Here is a 19,774-nt window from a genome sequence, read left to right on the forward strand (position 1 = left end):
CTTCTGCTGACTGCCAGCTGCCTGCAATTTGGCAATCCAGATCTCACCAGGCTCAAGGTTGACTCAGCCTTCTATCCTTGCGAGGTGGGTAAAATGAGGACCCACATTGTTGGGGGCGATAGGCTGACTCTGTAAACAGCTCAGAGAGGGCTGTAAAGCACTGTGAAGTGGTATATAAGTCTAAGTGCTAAGTGCTTCTGTCCCTCCAGCCTAGGTCTGTCGGGTAGTTTCTGGGGTGTTCAGTGTTGTCAGGTTTAGGCAGACATTCCTTCGGTGATACTGAACAATGCCTTTATGGCCACCCGCACAACTGCACCCACTGCTTTCTACCTGTTGCTACCTTTGTACACAGCCAGTCCTTCCCTTGTTCAAACAGGACCGAAAGGGGAAACAGACTCTTTTTGTAAAAAGATCTTTATTGGAAAAAGGGGGGGAAACTGTGAAAAGCAGAGGGCTTACCCAGCACCAGTAGAGGAAGGAAAGGCCACAGCATCCCAGCAGGAGGACAGACAAAGGGGACTGAGACAGGGAACCAGCTTCATTGGCTCTGGGGGATCCTTTCCTGACGCCAAAAGGAAGGCAAGGAGTGTCTTGTGGGCAGAGAGAGCAAGCAAGCACAGCTCAGAGAGGTTAACTGGCTGTGATGCTCCTCTGTTGGGAAGGCTGCCTATCACATCCGTGCATTAGAGATGGGGAAGGGAAAGGTGTGCGCATGCCAGGAAGTATAGGCACTTCTTCTGTGGGAAAGGGAGGGCAAAGCGATACCAAAGAGGCCTGCATTTTCCTACAGAGCCTCTTTTAGGGAGGTAAGGCAGATAAGACTCCTCATCCCATTTCTACTGTCATTTCTCTCACATCCTCTCTCATTCCCTGAAAGGGTTTCCTTGGGTGCCTTAAAGGAAGGTTTGTTTTATGACCGGATGAAGCTACATGGACCAACCACAGGCATTGCTAAGATTGTGAGAGACTGCAAAAAAGCCTTGGACGAAGAACCCCAGAGGTGGAAAGCTTTAGCAAGACTCTGTTGCAATGGGCCCATTTCCAAACATCGTGATGCATTCAGGGAAGCAAACCAGAGCAAAGGATACTGGGACACACAGAGAGGGCAAGAGGTAGAAGAGAAGGAGTTAAGGGAAAGGCAAGCAACACCTTCTTTAGGAAAGGGTGAGCTTGCTCGCTATAAAACTAATGATTAGAAATGGTATTGCAGTTAAAGATAAGGCTGTGCAGGCTGAAGAATAATGGGATTTGGCGAAGTATTGCCAAACTGGGAGGGGCCAAGCTGCAGCTTCAAGTGGCGTGTGTCCAAGTGGGTTCAGGCACCATGCCCTGAAGACGGTGGAGCTGTATCCATCATCCTAGTCTTTCCCCTTTCCTTTCCTGGCTGTTTGAAACAATTAAGGAGGAAGAACATTAGCACAACGTATTATACAAAGACGTATTATATATTCCCGTCACACACCAACCCATGATTTGCATAAAAATCAGATATTGAATAAAACACACTTTGCTGGATCCGTCCAACACAAGGAACCATAAATAATAATTTCAAGCTATCCAGACAAGGTTCACATAATTTACACCAAAACCAAAGAAACCATAATTTATTTGTGTTGGCAGGCTTAATGTTATGGCAACATCTGCTTTTCCAAAGTTGTCAACTTGATTACAGATCACCTGACCCACTCTGGCTATCCTGGCACATAAACAAGGCCATGCTTATTTTGGGGCTCCTGTATTCCCAACCCCATTAGATATTTGGATTCCTTTACTGTAACATTTTACCCCATTGCTGCCCACTAGATATGGGAGAAGCAACAACTACCAGAATGCTAGTTAGGAATTCTGGGCATTGGGACAGGTTTAGTGATGCTGCTTGCCTTATCTTTTCCAGCTCTCGCTATGACTCCCAGGAGGCCCTACAGAGAGAAGAAATGAGGATTGTGGGTATCCTCAAGCCCTTAGGGCACAACATGGGCTCATCCATAGTGCTTTCTCAACAACAATGGTTGTAATAGTTTGCCTATGACTGTTGTGCACTCTCCTTAAGTATTCATTATACTTAAGGTCCCTGGCCAAGTTTGTTTAGAATGTATTTTGAAGAGCTATTCTGTAGCTCTTCGAAGTACATTATAAGCAAACTTGGCCAGGCACCTTTATGGATATTAAGAAAAGTGCAAAACAGACCAAAGTCTTTTTGGGCAGAAGGAACCCTAAGAAATTACAAGAACCCTGCCTGGCAACCAGGATGGTCATCCATGAATTCCTAGCCTTCTAAATGCTCTATTTCCATTCTTGTATCACCTAGCAGCATGCAAAATAAAGCAATGGTCTTCTACAAATAGACTGACCTTTGGATTTTGACTTGGTCTTGGGAGAGCAGGGCTTAGTCACTTGAATAGTTTCCTGGCACTCGGCATTGTAGAGAGCTTTCTTCAGAGTACCTGAACGGGCCTTCAGACCTGTTGCAGGGTCACAGCCACCCCAGTTCTCAAACTTGTACTTGCAATCAGCTAGGTGGGGTAAGTAAGAACAGTTAGATACAATACAACAACTTGGCTTCCCCTCACCATCAGTTTTTCTAAAATAAGAAACAACCCAGATGCCCAGGAAATGAGCAGACATTTCACAAACTCATGAACCACTGCCATCCACCGCAGAGCTATCAGGACGACTTGGCTAATGTGACAAAGGGAAGCTTTTTATACTCTTAAATGGTAAAAGAACCGCAGCTGCCAGAAATTACAAATAATTTCTTTCTGAAAAAGACCAGTTGGCCTGAGAAGCCAGAGAATATGATTAAAATGCTTTTAATATGAAAGCATAACAAGAAGCGATGGAAGAAGCCAATAATTATCAGAGCCAACCTAGGCAAACAGATATTGCATAGAAGTAAGCAATGGGCCGACATACAATGCAGGTATTAATTGTTTGGGTTGATCCTCCCACATTTAAACTTGAAAGCTACTTGGCTGGCTTCCAGAGGCTCTGATAAGATTGTTGCATCATTCCCCGAGTCTTCCTCTAAACCAGATAAATGCTCACCTCCAAACTCCTTCTTCCAGTTGCATGGAATCTTGCATTTGAGCTTCTTGGTCTCGTCATGACAAGTTCCATCACGGAAGCCCACACCACAGTCCTTGCTGTTGGGGATACACGGGCCCCAGCGCCATTCCTCACAATCGGAACCATTTTTCTTGCCCTTGTCTGCACAAAAAACAGGCAGTCATTTCAGACTCACAAGAATCAGCCTTCTCTTTTTTATAATCTACAGGGACCCGGTGGCTCAGTGGCTAAGATGCTGAGCTTATCAATCAGAAAGGTTGGCAGTTCAGCGGTTCGAATCCCTAGCACTGCATAACAGAGTGAGCTCCTGTTACTTGTCCCAGATTCTGCCAACCTAGCAGTTTGAAAGGATGTAAGAATGCAAGTAGAAAAATAAGAACCACCTTTGGTGGGAAGGTAACAGTGTTCCGTGCACCTTCGGCGTTTAATCATGCCGGCCACATGACCACGGAGGCATCTTCGGACAGCGCTGGCTCTTCAACTTTGAAACGCAGATGTGTACCGGCCCCTAGAGTCGGGAACGACTAGCAGATATGTGCGAGGGGAACCTTTACCTTTCTTATAATCTATTCTGAACCATTAAAAAGCAGCCTGTCTTTCTTTACCTAAAATAGGACGGAGGACTCTTTTGGGCCTTCAAATTAGTACCAACTCTACTGAGTGCATGGCTGCAGTTTTTGGGGAATGCTTTGCCGTTGCCTTCTTGCTAGGACTGAATGCAAATGAGTCCAAAGGCACCTAGTTCTTGCCTATGGCAGACCTAGAACTTACCATCTCCTGGTTATTAGTCTAGTACCTAGAAGAAAAATGTTGCCTTCTGTACTTTTTAGTCCACTTCGGAAAGCCCCACTGAAAGATCATCTTCTGAAAATAGCCAACTGTAAATAGGGACCTACCAACACTGACACTCACCCTTCTTATTCTTGCCTGCTTCTGAAGATACAGCCAGAAGAATAAAAACCAGAAGGAGAAAGAGTCCACGGGCCTGCATTCTGTAAGAGGAAAAATACTGATATCACTGTTGGCATAAATATATATATTCTAATCCCAAGGAAAGAACTTGTAAAATGGGGGAATGTGACAAAGGGGAGGGATAGGATTTTCTGCTGACAAGGTTCCTGAGCCTTTTGTAGCCTGGGATGTAAACATGCAACAAGTTAAGCTCCCTTCATCACTTCATTGCCACAGCAGGAAACACATCAAATGCTACAAATCATTAATTCAAACTGTAATTAAATTCAGAGAAAAAGGACATTGTTAAAAACAAACACAAAAAAACCCCTGCCATTTCAAGTTCATCCAATTTCCTTAAGGCTCTGATTTGCTAGTGAATTCTTAGCATTTTGAACCTTGCACTGGGATAATCTATTTAGCTTTTTCTTTCTTTCAAGGGAACAGAAGTAGATTAAGAAGCTTAAGATGAGAGAAGTTTCCTTCTCAAAATAAACAAAGAAAATACTTCTAATGAAACATCACCTCTTTTTGCATACATTTGCGTAATTTCTAAAAACCAATTTAGGCAGATGACTAATTATGTTCTCCCCTTTGATATGTAGTGCAGATGATATTATTGGTAAATAACGGGGAATTTTAATTTCTAATGATAAATATTAGCTGTTGGTGATTCTTTATATATTTACAATACAATACAATAGTAGAGTTGGAAGGGACCTTGGAGGTCTTCTAGTCCAACCCCCTGCCTAGGCAGGAAACCCTATACCGTTTCAGACAAATAGCTATCCAACATCTTCTTAAAGACTTCCAGTGTTGGGGCATTCACAACTTCTGGAGGCAAGCTGTTCCACTGATTAATTGTTCTCACTGTCAGGAAATTCCTCCTCAGTTCTAAATTGCTTCTCTCCTTGATTAGTTTCCACCCATTGCTTCTTGTTCTACCCTCAGGTGCTTTGGAGAATAGTTTGACTCCCTCTTTGTGGCAACCTCTGAGATATTGGAATAATGCTATCATGTCTCCCCTAGTCCTTCTTTCTCTTAAGCTAAACATACCCAGTTCCTGCAACCGTTCTTCATATGTTTTAGTCTCCAGTCCCCTAATCATCTTTGTTGCTCTTCTCTGCACTCTTTCTAGAGTCTCCACATCTTTTTTACATCGTGGCGACCAGAACTGAATGCAGTATTCCAAGTGTGGCCTTACCAAGGCATTATAAAGTGGTATTAACACTTCACGTGATCTTGATTCTATCCCTCTGTTGATGCAGCCTAGAACTGTGTTGGCTTTAGGGGTTTAGGGATTTCTTTAGGGGTTGTTGTTTTTTTTGCAACAATATGTAAGTGGGTTTTTTTTATTACATTCCTTTGTATTTGTCTTACTTTAATCTAACCTAAAAGAGTAAAATGTTCTCCAGCTTGACCCTGGTGATTGTATCCATACAGTTTTCTTAGCAGTATTTGCCACTCTCTCCTCTGGAATATTTTTGTCTTCCTAGTCCAGCCTACAATTTGGATTTCCAAGTAGTCACCTAATCCAAGTACTGCAGCCCTGGCTTAACTTTTTCAAGATCAGCCAAGGTCAATTAGATGCTGCCATCTGCTGTAGAATTTACATAGATTTCCTCAAAATCCTGTAGAATCAGTTACCTATTTGCAATGTGGGTCTCTGACTTTAGTAGACAAAGCAGAAGTCCATTAAGTACAGGAATTAAATTTATTCTTACTAATCATATTATCCTAGTATGTAACCAAACTAGTTCTTATTGTAAGTTGCTGCCTATAGAACATCTTTACTAAGTCGCTGCAAAAGACAGTAGTAAATTACTGAGGACTATATAATGGTTCCTGGTCGAGCTATCTGCTTACATCACAATGCTATTAGTTATTACCATATTTTTCGGACTATAAGACGCACTCCCGCCCCTAAAAGTGGGGAGAAATGTCTGTGCGTCTTATACAGTGTATGTTGGTGAAGCCCCACCTACCCACCACCCTTTGCATTTTTGGCCTCGCAAGCTTTGTTTTAGACCCATTCCATATTGCAGGGCCACAGCACATTGCCACCTCTGCGCATCGCATTTTTGGCGTCCGCATACCCCGTTTTTGGCCTCCGTGCATTGCAGGTGGTGGGATCAGCGGTGGCGGTATCCCCACCGCCCAGAATGGGCCAAAAATGCGACACACAGAGGCAGTGATGGACTATGGTGATCCCCTGCAGCCTGGAACAGCTGATTGGCAGTATTCCGGGAGGCTGATCCAACCACCAACCAGCTGCTCGTGTTGAATCAGGCTGCGATAATGTGCTGAAGCTGACCAGGCTGTTTGCTGCAAGGACTAGCCAGATGAATACCAATGGATGCTGGTAGGCAGAGGCAGAATTTGTTTTCTTGTTTTCCTCCCCCAAAACTAATGTATGTCTTATACTCTGAAAAATACAGTAGTTTCTTTATCTCCTGCCCTTGCTCTCTGTTTTGCTCAGTTGGGCTTCCTTTTTGGTATGTTTTGTCCTAGGGAAGCCTCACAAGACACTACACCTTCACACCCCATTCTTAGGGACGCACCTGTCAATGGAAACACCTTTCACTATGACAAGTCTTAAAAGACCCAGGTAAGGATCTTTCCAATGCAGCTTCCCAAGCAGAAGACAGAAACCAGAGAAGATTCATATCCCCAATTTCCAAATAACATCTCCTAGACTTTCCAAATCTCCTAGACTTTAAATGTGGCTCAACCAAGTGGAAAACTGGGGAAAACAAACCTGCCAAAGGGATTTATGCTGCCCCTACTTTTGGAAAGCTGGGTGGGGTCTGGTAGCTGGCCATAGCGAGGCCCTACTCCCCACTTCACTCCATGGCTGCTACTGTCCCGATTTCTCCCAGTGTCTCTTTTATCTAGTGCTCAGCAGGCCACCTCGTCTCTGCCAAAGCTCCTGAGGCTGGGGAGATCTCTGCTGCCATGGAGCCTTTGTGTATCTCCAAAAGAATCCAGAGTGGGAAAAGAAACCGTGACAGGCAGTTTTGAGAATTAAAACAGAAGATTAAAAATAAAAGCTCATCACAATCAGATCTCGTGGGGAGCTTTAGAAGGCAGGCTGCTCCCCCTGCTGGTTCACTTATTATCAGCCTATTACCATATCCCAACAAAGAGTCTATGGAAGCAAGCGTCGCACCAAATTGTGTATGTGCACACACATCCCACGAAGAAGAGGAATGGCACAAATACACAAAGCTATGGTGCACAAGCTGCTTTTGCTCCATCACTGTTACTTTGCATTTTTCTTCCAACTCCTCCATTGCTTATTTCAGCAAACAGTTTAGTCATTCTGCTTTCAACAGGCATGTAAACTTCCCACATACATGGAACTCTGCAATGGTGATTCAATTTATGGGTGCAGATATAATTCTTATCTACCCAGGACAGCCAGCAGCAGATCGAAGATTAAAATATAAAAGGAACAGTAGAATGTTTTGATTGGGTCTCCCACACAAACAGAAAATGTGAGGATAAATCAGGAAACAAAACTCTTTGTTTAGTTGCACAGAAGTTGTAACAGCCAAGGCATTCTTTCCCAAGGGTTTTCAGTGGTATGGCAGGGGCATGAAAATGACCAATATATGACGTGAAGCCTTTTAATTTGCCTCCTGAATGCAGAAACATGGCCATTAAGGTTTTGCTTGATTAAGCCAATTACAGTAACTCCGCAGTCCTTTGCTACAAATATGGTTATTTCAATTCCAGATTCAGAGGCTCCAATGTGGTAAAAAATAACCATTGAAAAAAGAGTGCAATACCCTGTGTCAAATAAAGTTTTCAAGTTCTCCACTTAGTATTTTAATTATAAAATGCAAACTCCATGAATAAGCAAAAAGCAAGGTAGACATTTAATAAAATGAATAATATGCACAACTGCATCTTTTTGCTTATTCACTTCAAGCGCTATTAGAATAAAGGCTATTATGACAAACTGAGTGAATGCTTTCTGAGCTCATAGCTTTCCCAGGGCTTGTGTCTTCCAGCAACACAGCTGGGAGATGAAGCGGGCAACCCAGAAACATCTGGAGAGCACCAGATGGGGGCTGCAGCTCCAGCCCACATGAGCAGGAGGGGTGAATTGTGTTGTTTTTAAAATAACATACCCAATCCAGTTGTTCACTTGACATACACAATTGCTAAATCCAGAGTACTGAATAGATGCTAATTATGAAGCTGGCTTCAGGCAAGGGTTAAATGGTGGGCCTGGCCAAGAGGTCTGACAGCTTTGCTTGAAACTCTATCCAAACTTCTGGTAAGGTGCTGAGAAGGATGAGGGTTTTCTTGGCCAGGCCCACCATTTATTTATTTATTGCATCAGGTTACTTCATGTTTCCTCTTAAGGCTCCCAACTCCTCTAGAGGTCTATCCAGTAAGCTGAAGGATCTAACCAGCACATGTCTTGCATTATATGCGCTCACAGGATATTTAATCGGTGTTCTCCCCAGTCCCAAGCAATGAAGTGGAGAGAGTGGGGAAGGGTAGAGAAAGTAGGGGATAGTGGACCCTAAATGGCATTTTAGACAAAGTAAGTTGGGAGTGTGTTCACAGCCCTGCTGGAGAGAGTCTTTGGCCTCCATTTCCACCATTGATGAGACTGGGCTGAAGCCTGCTGTGCTCACTGGAGGGGAAAGAGAGGTGGCTAAAAAGGAAAGAAAGACACAATCAGCACTTTTGCTCCCTCCTCAACAATCTCCAGCCCCCACTCCCAGGCAGGCCCTGCAGAGAGCAGGTCACCTCATTACTGAGGCTCCATTGGCTGCACCTGATGCTGAGAAGTTGTCAGATTCCCTCTGAATTGACCTGTCACAGAGAATTACACAGGCTGAAGGCAGACACCCAACCCCCTCCCATTCAGCTTTCAGCCAAGAAACATCCCCTGAGGGAGAGCAAAGTGCCTGTTAGAACACAGCCCATGCAAACTCTCTTCAAAGCCCCCTTCAAGCAAGGGCAGCAGATCAGCTTCAAGAGCAGCCCGGATCTGATTGCAAGGTCCAACAATAGACACGCCAGAGGCTAGGCCTGCTGACTTCTTCCTTAGATGCAACAAGCCATGAAAGGCTGCGGTCCAGAGAGCTTACAAGGCACTGAACAAGCGGGCCTCATTGTTTCCTCTGGATACCAGCCCTTCTTTTAAAAAAAGAGGGGTGACCTCTTAGCCTCAGGGCCACACCCAGCCAAACAAAGGCTTGGAACGCCCATCGCTTTTCCAAAGGTTGTTTTCCAATGGTGACTTTTATCCCTGAATAACACAGGGAGTAATTCAACCCACAAAAATCACCCTCGATTTTGCTCTAGCTCAGTGTTTCTCAACCTTGGCAACTTGAAGATGTCCTGACTTCAACTCCCAGAATTCCCCAGCCAGCGAATGCTGGCTGGGGAATTCTGGGAGTTGAAGTCCGGACATCTTCAAATTGCCAAGGTTGAGAAACACTGCTCTAGCTCCATGACTTTTGTCACTAATGCTGCGTGCCCCCAAACACCACATGCTCTACACAGAGTTTGTCTTCTGGTATATATTTCCTTCGGGAGAAATGTTGAAATCCTGCAAAAAAAAAAAAAAAAAAAAAAACAACCACCCAACCCTGGCAAAAACAGTAAGTCTCAGTGAATGTATTATCCGGATTGTTTCATTGGAGGAACACTCCCTTTTGACCAGTTCTCACATTAGTTTTGCAATGCAGGTATGACGGTGCTTCTGAACAGGGGTATCTATGGGGGAGGGAGAGGGTTGTTGTTTTTTTAAAGCAAGATGGTCCTTATAGCTGCAACCACCATTTAAATGCTTTCAACACTCCCTGAAGATGCCCTGATTCTATGCATCATGTCTGCACCGTTCTGGGGAACAATAGGTAGATATAATTTTTCCTTTCTATTGCATCCATAGCAGCAGGCCTAGTGTCTGAAATAATTCCACATTCTGCCTGCTTTATACTTATCTCCCATTTTTCAGGAGCTCCTAAAGCAACTTGATCAAACATGTGGCAAAACCTAAGGTTTTTTTTCCCCCTTTAAAATGGCAGCACCATATTTCCCCCCACAAGACGATATTAATCTTTCCATAGTTGTTTTTGTTTAAATAATTTTCACTATGGAAAATTATTGGAAAATTGCTCACATAAAGGAGTTTGATGCCCTCTGAGGGATTCTTCTCTCTTTCTCTCTCTCTCTCTCTCTCTCTCTCTCTCTCTCTCTCTCTCACACACACACACACACACACACACACACCCACACCTGGGGTGGGGGGGAGACAAGGAAGGAGGAAAATAATCATCTAAAAAGGAAACTGTACCTGTCCTTGATTTGGAATGTTTTAACTATGTCGCAAGGTCAAACAAGAAAATTCATGAGATGCCATGCGGTTTTCTTTAGCTTGTTAAAAACCTTGGGCAGTTGATATATGCTTTTCCTCCTGCATAAAAAGCTTATTCTGACTGTGATGACAACATAATTTACCTCAAGCAGGGAAACATTAACTGTTTATTTCCACCTAATCTTTCATCACTCAAATTTCCCCATACCAAACTTACCTTTGCTAGTAAGGAACAAAACTGGAATTCTGGGTTTCCATTTCTGACACACTTACTTTGGCATCACATCTTCTATTAAAGGCAAAATTTCTTAAAACCAAACTGAGGGAAATTGTTTAATGTCCATAGGATGCCAGAGATTAGCCTTGGATCAGGATAAATCTTGGCTTATTTTGCCAATTTTTAATGGGCATTCTATTCAAATCATTTAGTATAGATATAAGAAGGAACTATGTCTGAATACAAATCATACTTAATGTATTGAAAACTGATTATGGAGCAGAGAACATAAGTGATTAATGTTACATGTTCATAGTCTCATGGTTTATTAAGATTTTGACAAATGTCTGAATCTTGCTTATATTTAAATGATAGTAAACCCAGCCAGCACCACCATAGGTACAATTAGTTTTACACCATCATCTTGATTTTATCATATTCCCATTACCAACTGACTCTTGCTTATTAAACATTTCAATGGCGCTTCACTGGTTTAGCATACTGTGCTTTCTTGAATTCCTATTTCTGGAGACAGGCAAGAAATACCGCAACCTGAATCTTTCTTTAACCATGTCAAAATCCAGAAAAGAACCACTGTTCTTTCTCCCATACTCTCCATGAAGATACTTAGTCTTACATGACTTATTTCTTTTATTTCTGCCTGCAAAAAAACCCTTCTCTCCAGATTCAGCAATGTGTGTCTTTTGCTTTCATTAATTATTTTGGAAAAAAGATTGATCTCCCAGCTATATAAAAACAGAATGCAGTATCTTTAATGATAAACAAAACAAATCTAAGTAATATGTAAATGTACATACTGTACTAGGTGGCAGGTGAAATCATGAAAGGAAAATAAATGTTATTTTACTTATTTAAGGGATTTGTCTACTGTCTGAAGCCAGACTTAAGATAAGAGCAACTTATTTGAACTAAGCTATTTAACTGAAGGTATGCTAAAGATAAGCATATTATGGGCAGAGAAGTACAGGAACTCAGTTATTTTGCAGAGAGGAATGATTGCCCAGGCGATCTTTAAAAGCACTGTTTTCATGCCAGAATGTTGAAATTCATCGCACATCCTTCAAATGCAGGATATCAGGTCGAGGTTCGTTTCTTCTGAAACTTTTTGGGGATGTGACATCAGGTTCACATTACCTTTACTACTGTTCTAATTGATCAAATTGGCAACAAATTCAAGATAACATTCTCTACATTATATTTCAATACTTTTAAATAAAGAATGGACTCAAGGTACTATCAATTCACCAGAAGTGAAGACAAAGAGAAAAGAAACATCAAGAATCATAAGAAATTACAGCTTTTTTCTTTTAAATATTACTGAGCTTACATTCACAAATTTCACCTTGTGTTCAGTGAAAGGAAATAGCGTACAGATACAAAACACAATTTCTATCCTCCTTTCTAGTTTCACTTTTAGAGGCAAGGTTTTTTCTTCTTTATTTCTCTTATTATTACAATAAAATTATCTATTTGCAAACCAGGAAATAAAAATCAAAATATTGGCAGTTATTCTGATGCATACTGAAATTTAAAACTATATACAGATCAATGCAGTCAAATAAAATCATTTGAGAATATTAATATTAACAAAAATCTAATGTATTGGCTATCACCCATTTTCTTTTCCTTCAAGGCTTACTATTTTTTAAATAAAAACTGTCCTTGGGATTACCCTTTTCCAAATGACTCAATATTTTCCTTCATCAAACTTTTAGTATAATTACATCTTAGAGCATACTTAATTCCTACTAGGTTTTTCAGCTTTACTTGCCGAGATGAAGCTGAAAGTTGAGACATACTTTGGCAACATTTAGGATTGCTAAAGATGTGAGTAACCCTGGACTTCGTCCACAGAAAACCTTCGAGTGATGTTGGAATGGGGTTGCAGGTGCCAAGCACAATAACAAAGAGCTTAGCTTGGACTTTCTCTGCCTAGTCAAGTTTGGCAAGCAAGATCTGCTCCAGGTGCTACTTCAAACACAACTATAGTTGCTCCACCATGTCTTCTTAATCAGATGAATTCTTGGGCATGCAATGAATTCTTTCATATGGGCTCTATAGACTTTGGCTGCAACTCTTGTATTAAATTTAATAAATTCACTTCTGACTAAATCATCACAGATCTGGACTGCAAATCTAGAGAGTAAAGTTAACACATTTTAAAGTCCTTTGAGCCAACAGACTTGTCTTCTTGACAAGTGTTTAATTGAGTGATTAATTTCCACCAATATATGGAGAGATCATCAGCAATGCCTTCTTGGAGAACATAGGTTCTTCACTGCTTGCAAAAATCATACACCCTGCATACTGAAAAAATTAATATCAGATTCAGAAATTGGTGGGAAGAAAAGACAGCATCCTTCTTAATGGGGCACCCATTGCTGGAGGGAGGGAGGGAGGGAGGGAGGGAGGGAGGGAGGGAGAGAGAGAGAGAGAGAGAGAGAGAGAGAGAGAGAGAGAGAGAGAGATTTGCAGGAAGTTGAATCTCTCTTTCCCAAAAATCGAGAATTCTTTTTCAATCAAGTTCCAATAAACCAACTGTTCTGAATTTTAGTATTTATTTACCCAGTACACTTGCTTACTACTGAACCTGGAGCAATGTGTGTTAACTCAGCCTTCCAAGGTTGGTAAAATGAAGATTCAAGATTGTTGGGGCAATATACTGACATTATACTGCTCAGAAGTGTTATAAAGCACTGTGGAGGGGTATGTAAATCTAAGTGCTACTGATATTGTAGAATCACTTGTATACTTTGATGAACCATTTTTCAGCCACTGATCCATTTTTCTGAGTGGTATATATAAGGAAGCAGATTGAAACACAAGCATATTTTTGGTCTAGGCAGCTGGCTGGCAGGCAGGAAATGCGGGAAGGTTGCTGGAGACCATGGATCACAGTTTGGGAATCATTGCTTTAGGCTATGTGCATTTCTACTCCCAGAATTCTAATAGTTTGTCCAAAACAACTAGGAATTTGGGGAGTCCCAACACATTCTGAAGATACTAGATTACACAAGGTTGATCTACAAGCATGTAAAAATACTATAAACCTGAAAAGTAAGCTGTTAAGTATGTTTTACGTATGCTTTATTTATCATCAGTCTAGATTAAACATGGTCGCTTTTAAGGACTAGTATGAATATCAAGTGAAACCTTTAACATCCCAAACTAACACATTAGCCCTGCTTTTGAGACTTGTGTGCACATTTGAATTTTGGAAACATGATGCGAAGCTCAAACAAAATGGCTGCTGAACAAGCTCATTTATTTCAGGAGGTTCTGTCATCAGGGGCATATTCAGCAAGGTTATAAATGCTGCTTTATTAGAATAAGATCCCTGTAATGCTTCTAGGACATTCTGTAGAACCTGTCTAATTTAGCTCTTTTTGGACAGGTTCAGGTTTGGTGAACTTTGGGCTGAAGTCACATAGCACATACATCTTTAGAAATAAAGAGAATGCTGGAACCTTATGCCACACAGCATGCTAAAATTTTTTTAACTACCCCGTTTATTTAAAATATATAGCTTTTTACTGGAGCTCCAGATTTCCCCCCCACTCTGCGACTAAGGAATCGACATATCCAACTGGAAGTAGAGCCACTGTTATTGTGTCCACACCTGCAGCTATCATTTGATTACTTATTTATACTATTGTTCTTTCCTAGTTCACTAACATCTCCATGTGAAACTATTGTGTTTTTACCATAGAGTAAAACTACAAAGACCGTTTGATGACATGTATTTAATACTACTTCTTATTAAAGAGTCTATGTTTTACCTAGTGTTCTATTTGGTAATCTTATATTTCTATGGTTTTTTTTTTAAAAAAGGAAACTTGTAAGTGTAACATTTACCCTTTCTCCCCAAAAAATCCAATTTACCATGATGAACATATAGCAAAAATGGTAGGAAAGAAAAAAAAATCCAGATTCTGTTGATCCAGTGTGGGGAAAAAGAACAATTCATTTTCACAACTATATATAACTTACTTTACCTTCTCTTGTATTCAGATATATTGACAAAATATTTTAGAATCAACAAATACTTTGTAGACTTCTAAATTAGGGGACATATCAGATTTATTTAGTATCTTTTAACAATTTGGAATAAAAACAGGCAAACACCAGGACAATTTTCTTAAAATATATGGGTGCACGCTTGGCAGCTACAGGGAATCTAAAGGATAGGTGTTTTTCCTAATTGTTCAGGCTTCTTTGGGACATTTTTTCTCCTACTCCATTTTGAGAACAACTGCATCTTTTCCCCCAGTCCTGTCTTACCTGTTTCTCTTTGTGTGTGTCTCCTCCATCCTGGCTCCCACCCCCTTCCAATCCAGAAGCTACTCCTTCTCTTTAGTGAAACACACGCAAAACTGCCCATTTCCCCACTCTTTGCTTGCAGCCTTCTCAAATTTCTGGAGCCCAGAACAACTCAATAATATGCAGTGTTCTTCCATTTTCCCACTCCTGATCTCCCTCTTCTCCCCTGGAGGCCTCTTGAGATGCTTCAGAGTCTGCCTTTCCTACCACTTTCTCCTACCATTCTTTCTTTTCAGCCCTTTCTTTTTCTTCACCTCTGTTCTTTCAAAGATATACAATCATTCAAAATAAGGCCCTGTCGGCCACCTCAAATCTGCTCTAGTCTGTGCAGTCACCAGGAATTAAGCTCCATTTGAGAGTTTCTCCTTTTTATATACCAGTAATTGGTGGGTTGCAGTGATCTCACAAAGCTAAATCCTCATAAATTATTTCACTACCATCAAATTAATTTCCACTAGCCTGCAAAAGGAGAGAGCTGAAAATTTGGAAATGCATCCAATGGAAGTTAACAGGACTTACTTCTAAAGACGCACAGCATTGCATTTTTCTTAGAAAAAGGCAACAAACTTTGCTGCATCTACAACTAAACTTTCCACCATAGGTGCTCATTTCTTCCAATTACCGTGCCCGCCACCTAGCATATAAAAGGTGACATCCAACAGCTTCTGCATGGCTCTCTGATAAGCTGAACCAATAGTCTCCACATGAATTCAGTAAATTAGCCATTGCCATTTCAAAACACCCCACAAGACAATCAAAACTCCAGATAGCATACAAGGAGAGATGATGTATGGATTATGCAATGAAAATAAAGTAGGTTGTGCTCTATTTCTGATATACAGATCTGAAGAAAAAATAATTATTACTGCAGAATGAGCCTTCAAAGTTAAGTGGGTTTGTTAGCAGGCCTCCTCAACCTGGCTGAGAATACTGGGAACTGCTGTACCAAGCCAACACATCTGGGGTATGCAGGATTGGAGAAGGCCTTGATAGGGTATCATGATTGGATTGCCCAGACCTATCCTTTTAATCAGTGGGGATATTGCTTAGACGCATTACCCAGGAAAATTATATGATGGAATATTTTCTGATGTATCTATTTATTGGTCAAATTTGGAAAAAAAGAGAGCCAAAAGTGACTCTGGGTAGCATACAACAATCAGATGAAACCACAGATATAACAACCACTGGTATAAAATCTATGTTAAGAAATAAACAAGATAAAAAGCAAATATACAAACCCCTAGGCAAAGAGAAATGAACATGGCCACCATAATGGAGCCATCTAAGTATATCTCCAGTTCCCTGGGAGCCCTAGGCTTGGTAACATAACCAAGTCTTGAGGGCCTTCCAGAATGTCAAAAGGGATGGTGCTAATCTAATTTTGTACTTTTCATTTCCTCCACACACAATCAGAGGCAAGTGGAACCCTGAAACTGTGCATTATCAAAGAACAGTCTGGGGAAGTACATGAAAGCATATTTATTAAGATATGATTTCAAAGGTAGGCTGAGGCAAAAGATAAAACAACCAAATATCTCAATACTATCACGGTTTGTAAACAAATGGCATGCCTTCCCTTGCCCGTGTTAATTAAACATAAGCTTAGGTAAGGATCTGAAGTTAAGCAAACTGTGATCAGGTCTACTAGGGCATGGTAGTCACCCTCTTTCTTTTCCATAATAACAACACACCATTTGGGTATGTTTGTGGGACAAAGGTATGAGGATACTTCCTTCCTGGAACCTGTCATGGGGTGAAATACATGTAACTCACATTCTTCTTTACATTGAAAATGATACAATAATTTGTGAATAGAGGTACAGCCCAGCTAAAAAAGGACTTTCTTCCAAAATGTTGCATTCTCAAGTTCTAGCTGTCCCATGGTGAGAAAATTACACCAAAATGACAACACGTTCATAATAAAGTTAAGATGCAAATCCCATGTTTCCTAATTGCTTTATGTTTGATTTAAGTACATGAATTAGATTTGTACTCCGATGTCACAAAACACATGTTGTCACTTGTCTCCCCTTGTTCCTTTGTGAGCATCCCACTTCTTGCAAAAGATTAGACCTAATATCTATGCTTATTGCTGACTGGAAATCTTTATGGACGTCGTGTGTAAAAAGTGATTTATGGTTTTAATAGCTAATAGGAGAGATTATAAAAATAAAATAAGTATTAACCATAGAATAAGAAGTAAACTTATGATTGTGCTTATAAACTGCTGTAAAGAAGATTAAAAACTATTTTCTTTTACTTTTTCTCCCTCCTTGCACATTTGGCTTTCGCTTTGATTTCTTTTTCTTATTTTATATTATGTTGTATTAGTTTTTATCTTCCTTTAAAAAATCTTTAATAAAATTATACTAAAAAGGTTACCAGGAACACTCCCTCTCCCTCCCATATATATACACACCACTCTCCACTCTTTAGTACCATTTACAGCATTAGCCCAAATAATTAAAGAAGAATTCAGATGTAGTACTTTAGAAGTGGATGTAAAAGGCACTTAACACAGATTTAAACACAAAGCTTTAAAATCCATTCACAGTCTTGGCTCTTAAAGACCAGGTCTGTCAAGAGCTATTCATCTCGAAGGCTCATTTTTTATCTCTGAGCTGGGGGTAGCAAGTACCAATTGTAGGGGAACAATGTTGGCAAAGGGCATATATTCATTTCTTGTTAAGGAACGGACTGGCCACTGGAAGAAACAAAATGCTAGGGCTAAGGCTATGCTCAAACCTGCGAGAGAATGTTCTTACATAGTAGATTTTACCACCCTTGTGATAGCGGCGAATATTTGTAGCTCGGGTGTAGGATGAGCGTGAAGAGGTTTGTCCTCCGACTTGTGGGTTGGTTTCTGAACGTTTCGTTGCCAGCGGAATTTTCAGCGGAATTTAGGGGCTAAACTCCACTTGAAGATGTTACCTAGCCTGGTAACGAAATGTTGGGAAACAACCCAGAAGTTTGGAAAATGGAACCTCCAGCTTCACTTTAGGGTATGTGCAGGCACCCCCCTTTGGCCACAGGTCTTTCTGATTAACTAGTTGTGAATCCCCAAGGAAACGATGTTCTTGATGGCTCAAGCCAAGTTGCTGCAGAGGAGAAAAGTGACCAGTAGGAAAACACATCAGGAAACACAGGCACCGGGCTGGTGAACAATGACTCAACTGGACCCAGCAAATGAATGTTTTATTCCAACCCTTTTCTCTCACAACCCCCCTCCCACACAGCAGATTTTTTTTAGAGATAGTGGAGATTCTCAGTCTCCCATTGGGATGCTTTAGTTAGGCCGATCCGGGACCTCCTGCAGCTCCGTCCAGCTGGCTTCTGAGAGTCTTCTAATACCCACGCAAAGAAAGCTCTGCCTGGAAACAAGTTTTGGCCCGCAAAAAAAGTTGCACACCCGCGCGCCACTACACCCCACACCATAAACTCTAACGGAAGGCCGAGGGGAACGGAACAAAACAAAACAAAACCCCGAGGAGGACAGGACGGGAAAAACAATCGTGGCGTCGAGATTCGGCGTCGAAATCCAACAGGTCGCTCCCCCTCCCCCTCCTTCGCTCAGTCAGGCGCGCCGCCCTCCACCTTCGCTCCCAGGAAGGGACTTCCCGGCTACGGGGAGCATCATCTGCCGCAGAGACTGTCGGCGGGGGCCAAGAGAAACTTAGGGGGGGGGAGGGAGAAAGGCGCACCCACCCTTCAACTTCGTGGCCCCACCCGGACCTCCCTCCAGCACAGCTCACCCCTCTTGAGAGCCTGGAATTGAAGCCGAGTCGGACCTTCGTCCGGGGGCTGCAGTTTCGGGAACCCTTGAAACGTGGGCGCCAACAGAACGAAAACGCAGCCCCCGGCCTGCCCTTTGAGGGGGGTCTGGGGACGGGAGGGCGGGGGTAGGTGGGGGAGAGGGCGCTGCTCTTTTCACGGAGCGAAGGCTCGGAGCCGCCTCCTGCCTCCTTTTTTCCACTTTTGCCCCCCCCTCCCCTCTCCCCTCCTCGGCCAACTCGAAGTTTTGCGCGCGAGAACTCCCCCGCCGAACTTGCCTGGGTGGCTGGGTGGATGGATGGATGGGATGCTTGAGGGCTGAAGTGGCGCGCGGTCCTTGGTCGGTCTCTCCCCGGAAGGATGCCTCGTGCTTCCCGGCCGCTCGGCTGGCTCCGCTCCACCGCCTGCCCGGCTATCTTGCTCCCTTATCTCCCTTCTCCTTTCCCTTTGTGTCTTCCAAACTAGTTTCAGCTGGTCACATGTGGACACCAACCTTGCCTGGCGCGGCGGCGGCCTCTGACGTCACGGCCAGCTGACAACAAAAGGTGGGTTTTTTTGGGGGGGGGAGCCCAAAGTTACCGCCGAGGCTCCGCCTCCCTCGTGGAGACGCTCCGGAGACAAAAGGGGAGAAGCGGCCGGAGGGCGAGCCGAAACTGGGTCCGGTCACTGAAGACCCCCCCCAACCCCCAAGTTACGACCCGACCTCAATTCCCGCCCTGCCTTCTCTTTCTTTTCCTCGTGTGGTAACGCAGCGTGACAATTCCCGAGAGTCTGGAAATTGTCCCCGGAGCTTCTCCCGGCAGACCCTAAAAGTTTGATATATATATATATTTCTCTCTCCCAAAATGTGATGTATAGATTTAGCTGTTCGGTATCTTTGGAACGCTTTTGTCATCTTTATCGTCTGAAGAATGCAGGAAGCTGCGAGCACACGGACCGACAAATGTTTTCCCTGGCTTCTTTTTTCTTTTTCGAAATGACCTGCAGGAAAGTTTCGTACAACTTTTTCTTTTAAAATGAAGAGGAGAAGTTGATTGTTCCACAAGGTTCCGGAACTGCGATTGTTAATTAATTTGCTTTAG

General features: G+C 42.3%; 1 protein-coding gene across 2 annotated transcripts; it reads right to left on the reverse strand.

Annotated features, from left to right (window-relative positions):
* Positions 1–398: 398 nt before the first annotated feature.
* On the reverse strand, positions 399–19,158 carry MDK (midkine). Of its 2 annotated transcripts, none has more exons than XM_081936546.1 (5): positions 18,971–19,158; positions 3,979–4,058; positions 3,046–3,207; positions 2,352–2,513; positions 399–1,384 (listed from the first exon to the last, which is right to left on the reverse strand). In XM_081936546.1, exons 2-5 carry the CDS (start codon positions 4,055–4,057, stop codon positions 1,359–1,361), a joined length of 429 nt encoding a protein of 142 aa, XP_081792672.1. In that variant the 5' UTR covers position 4,058; positions 18,971–19,158; the 3' UTR covers positions 399–1,358. The 2 variants fall into 2 exon arrangements, with proteins under 2 accessions (XP_081792672.1, XP_081792671.1); XM_081936545.1 differs by having other exon boundaries at positions 18,967–19,158.
* Positions 19,159–19,774: the final 616 nt, after the last annotated feature.

Source organism: Natrix helvetica (genome assembly GCF_964273705.1).
Source record: "Natrix helvetica genome assembly, chromosome: 1".
Classification (NCBI taxonomy): Eukaryota; Metazoa; Chordata; class Lepidosauria; order Squamata; family Natricidae; genus Natrix; species Natrix helvetica.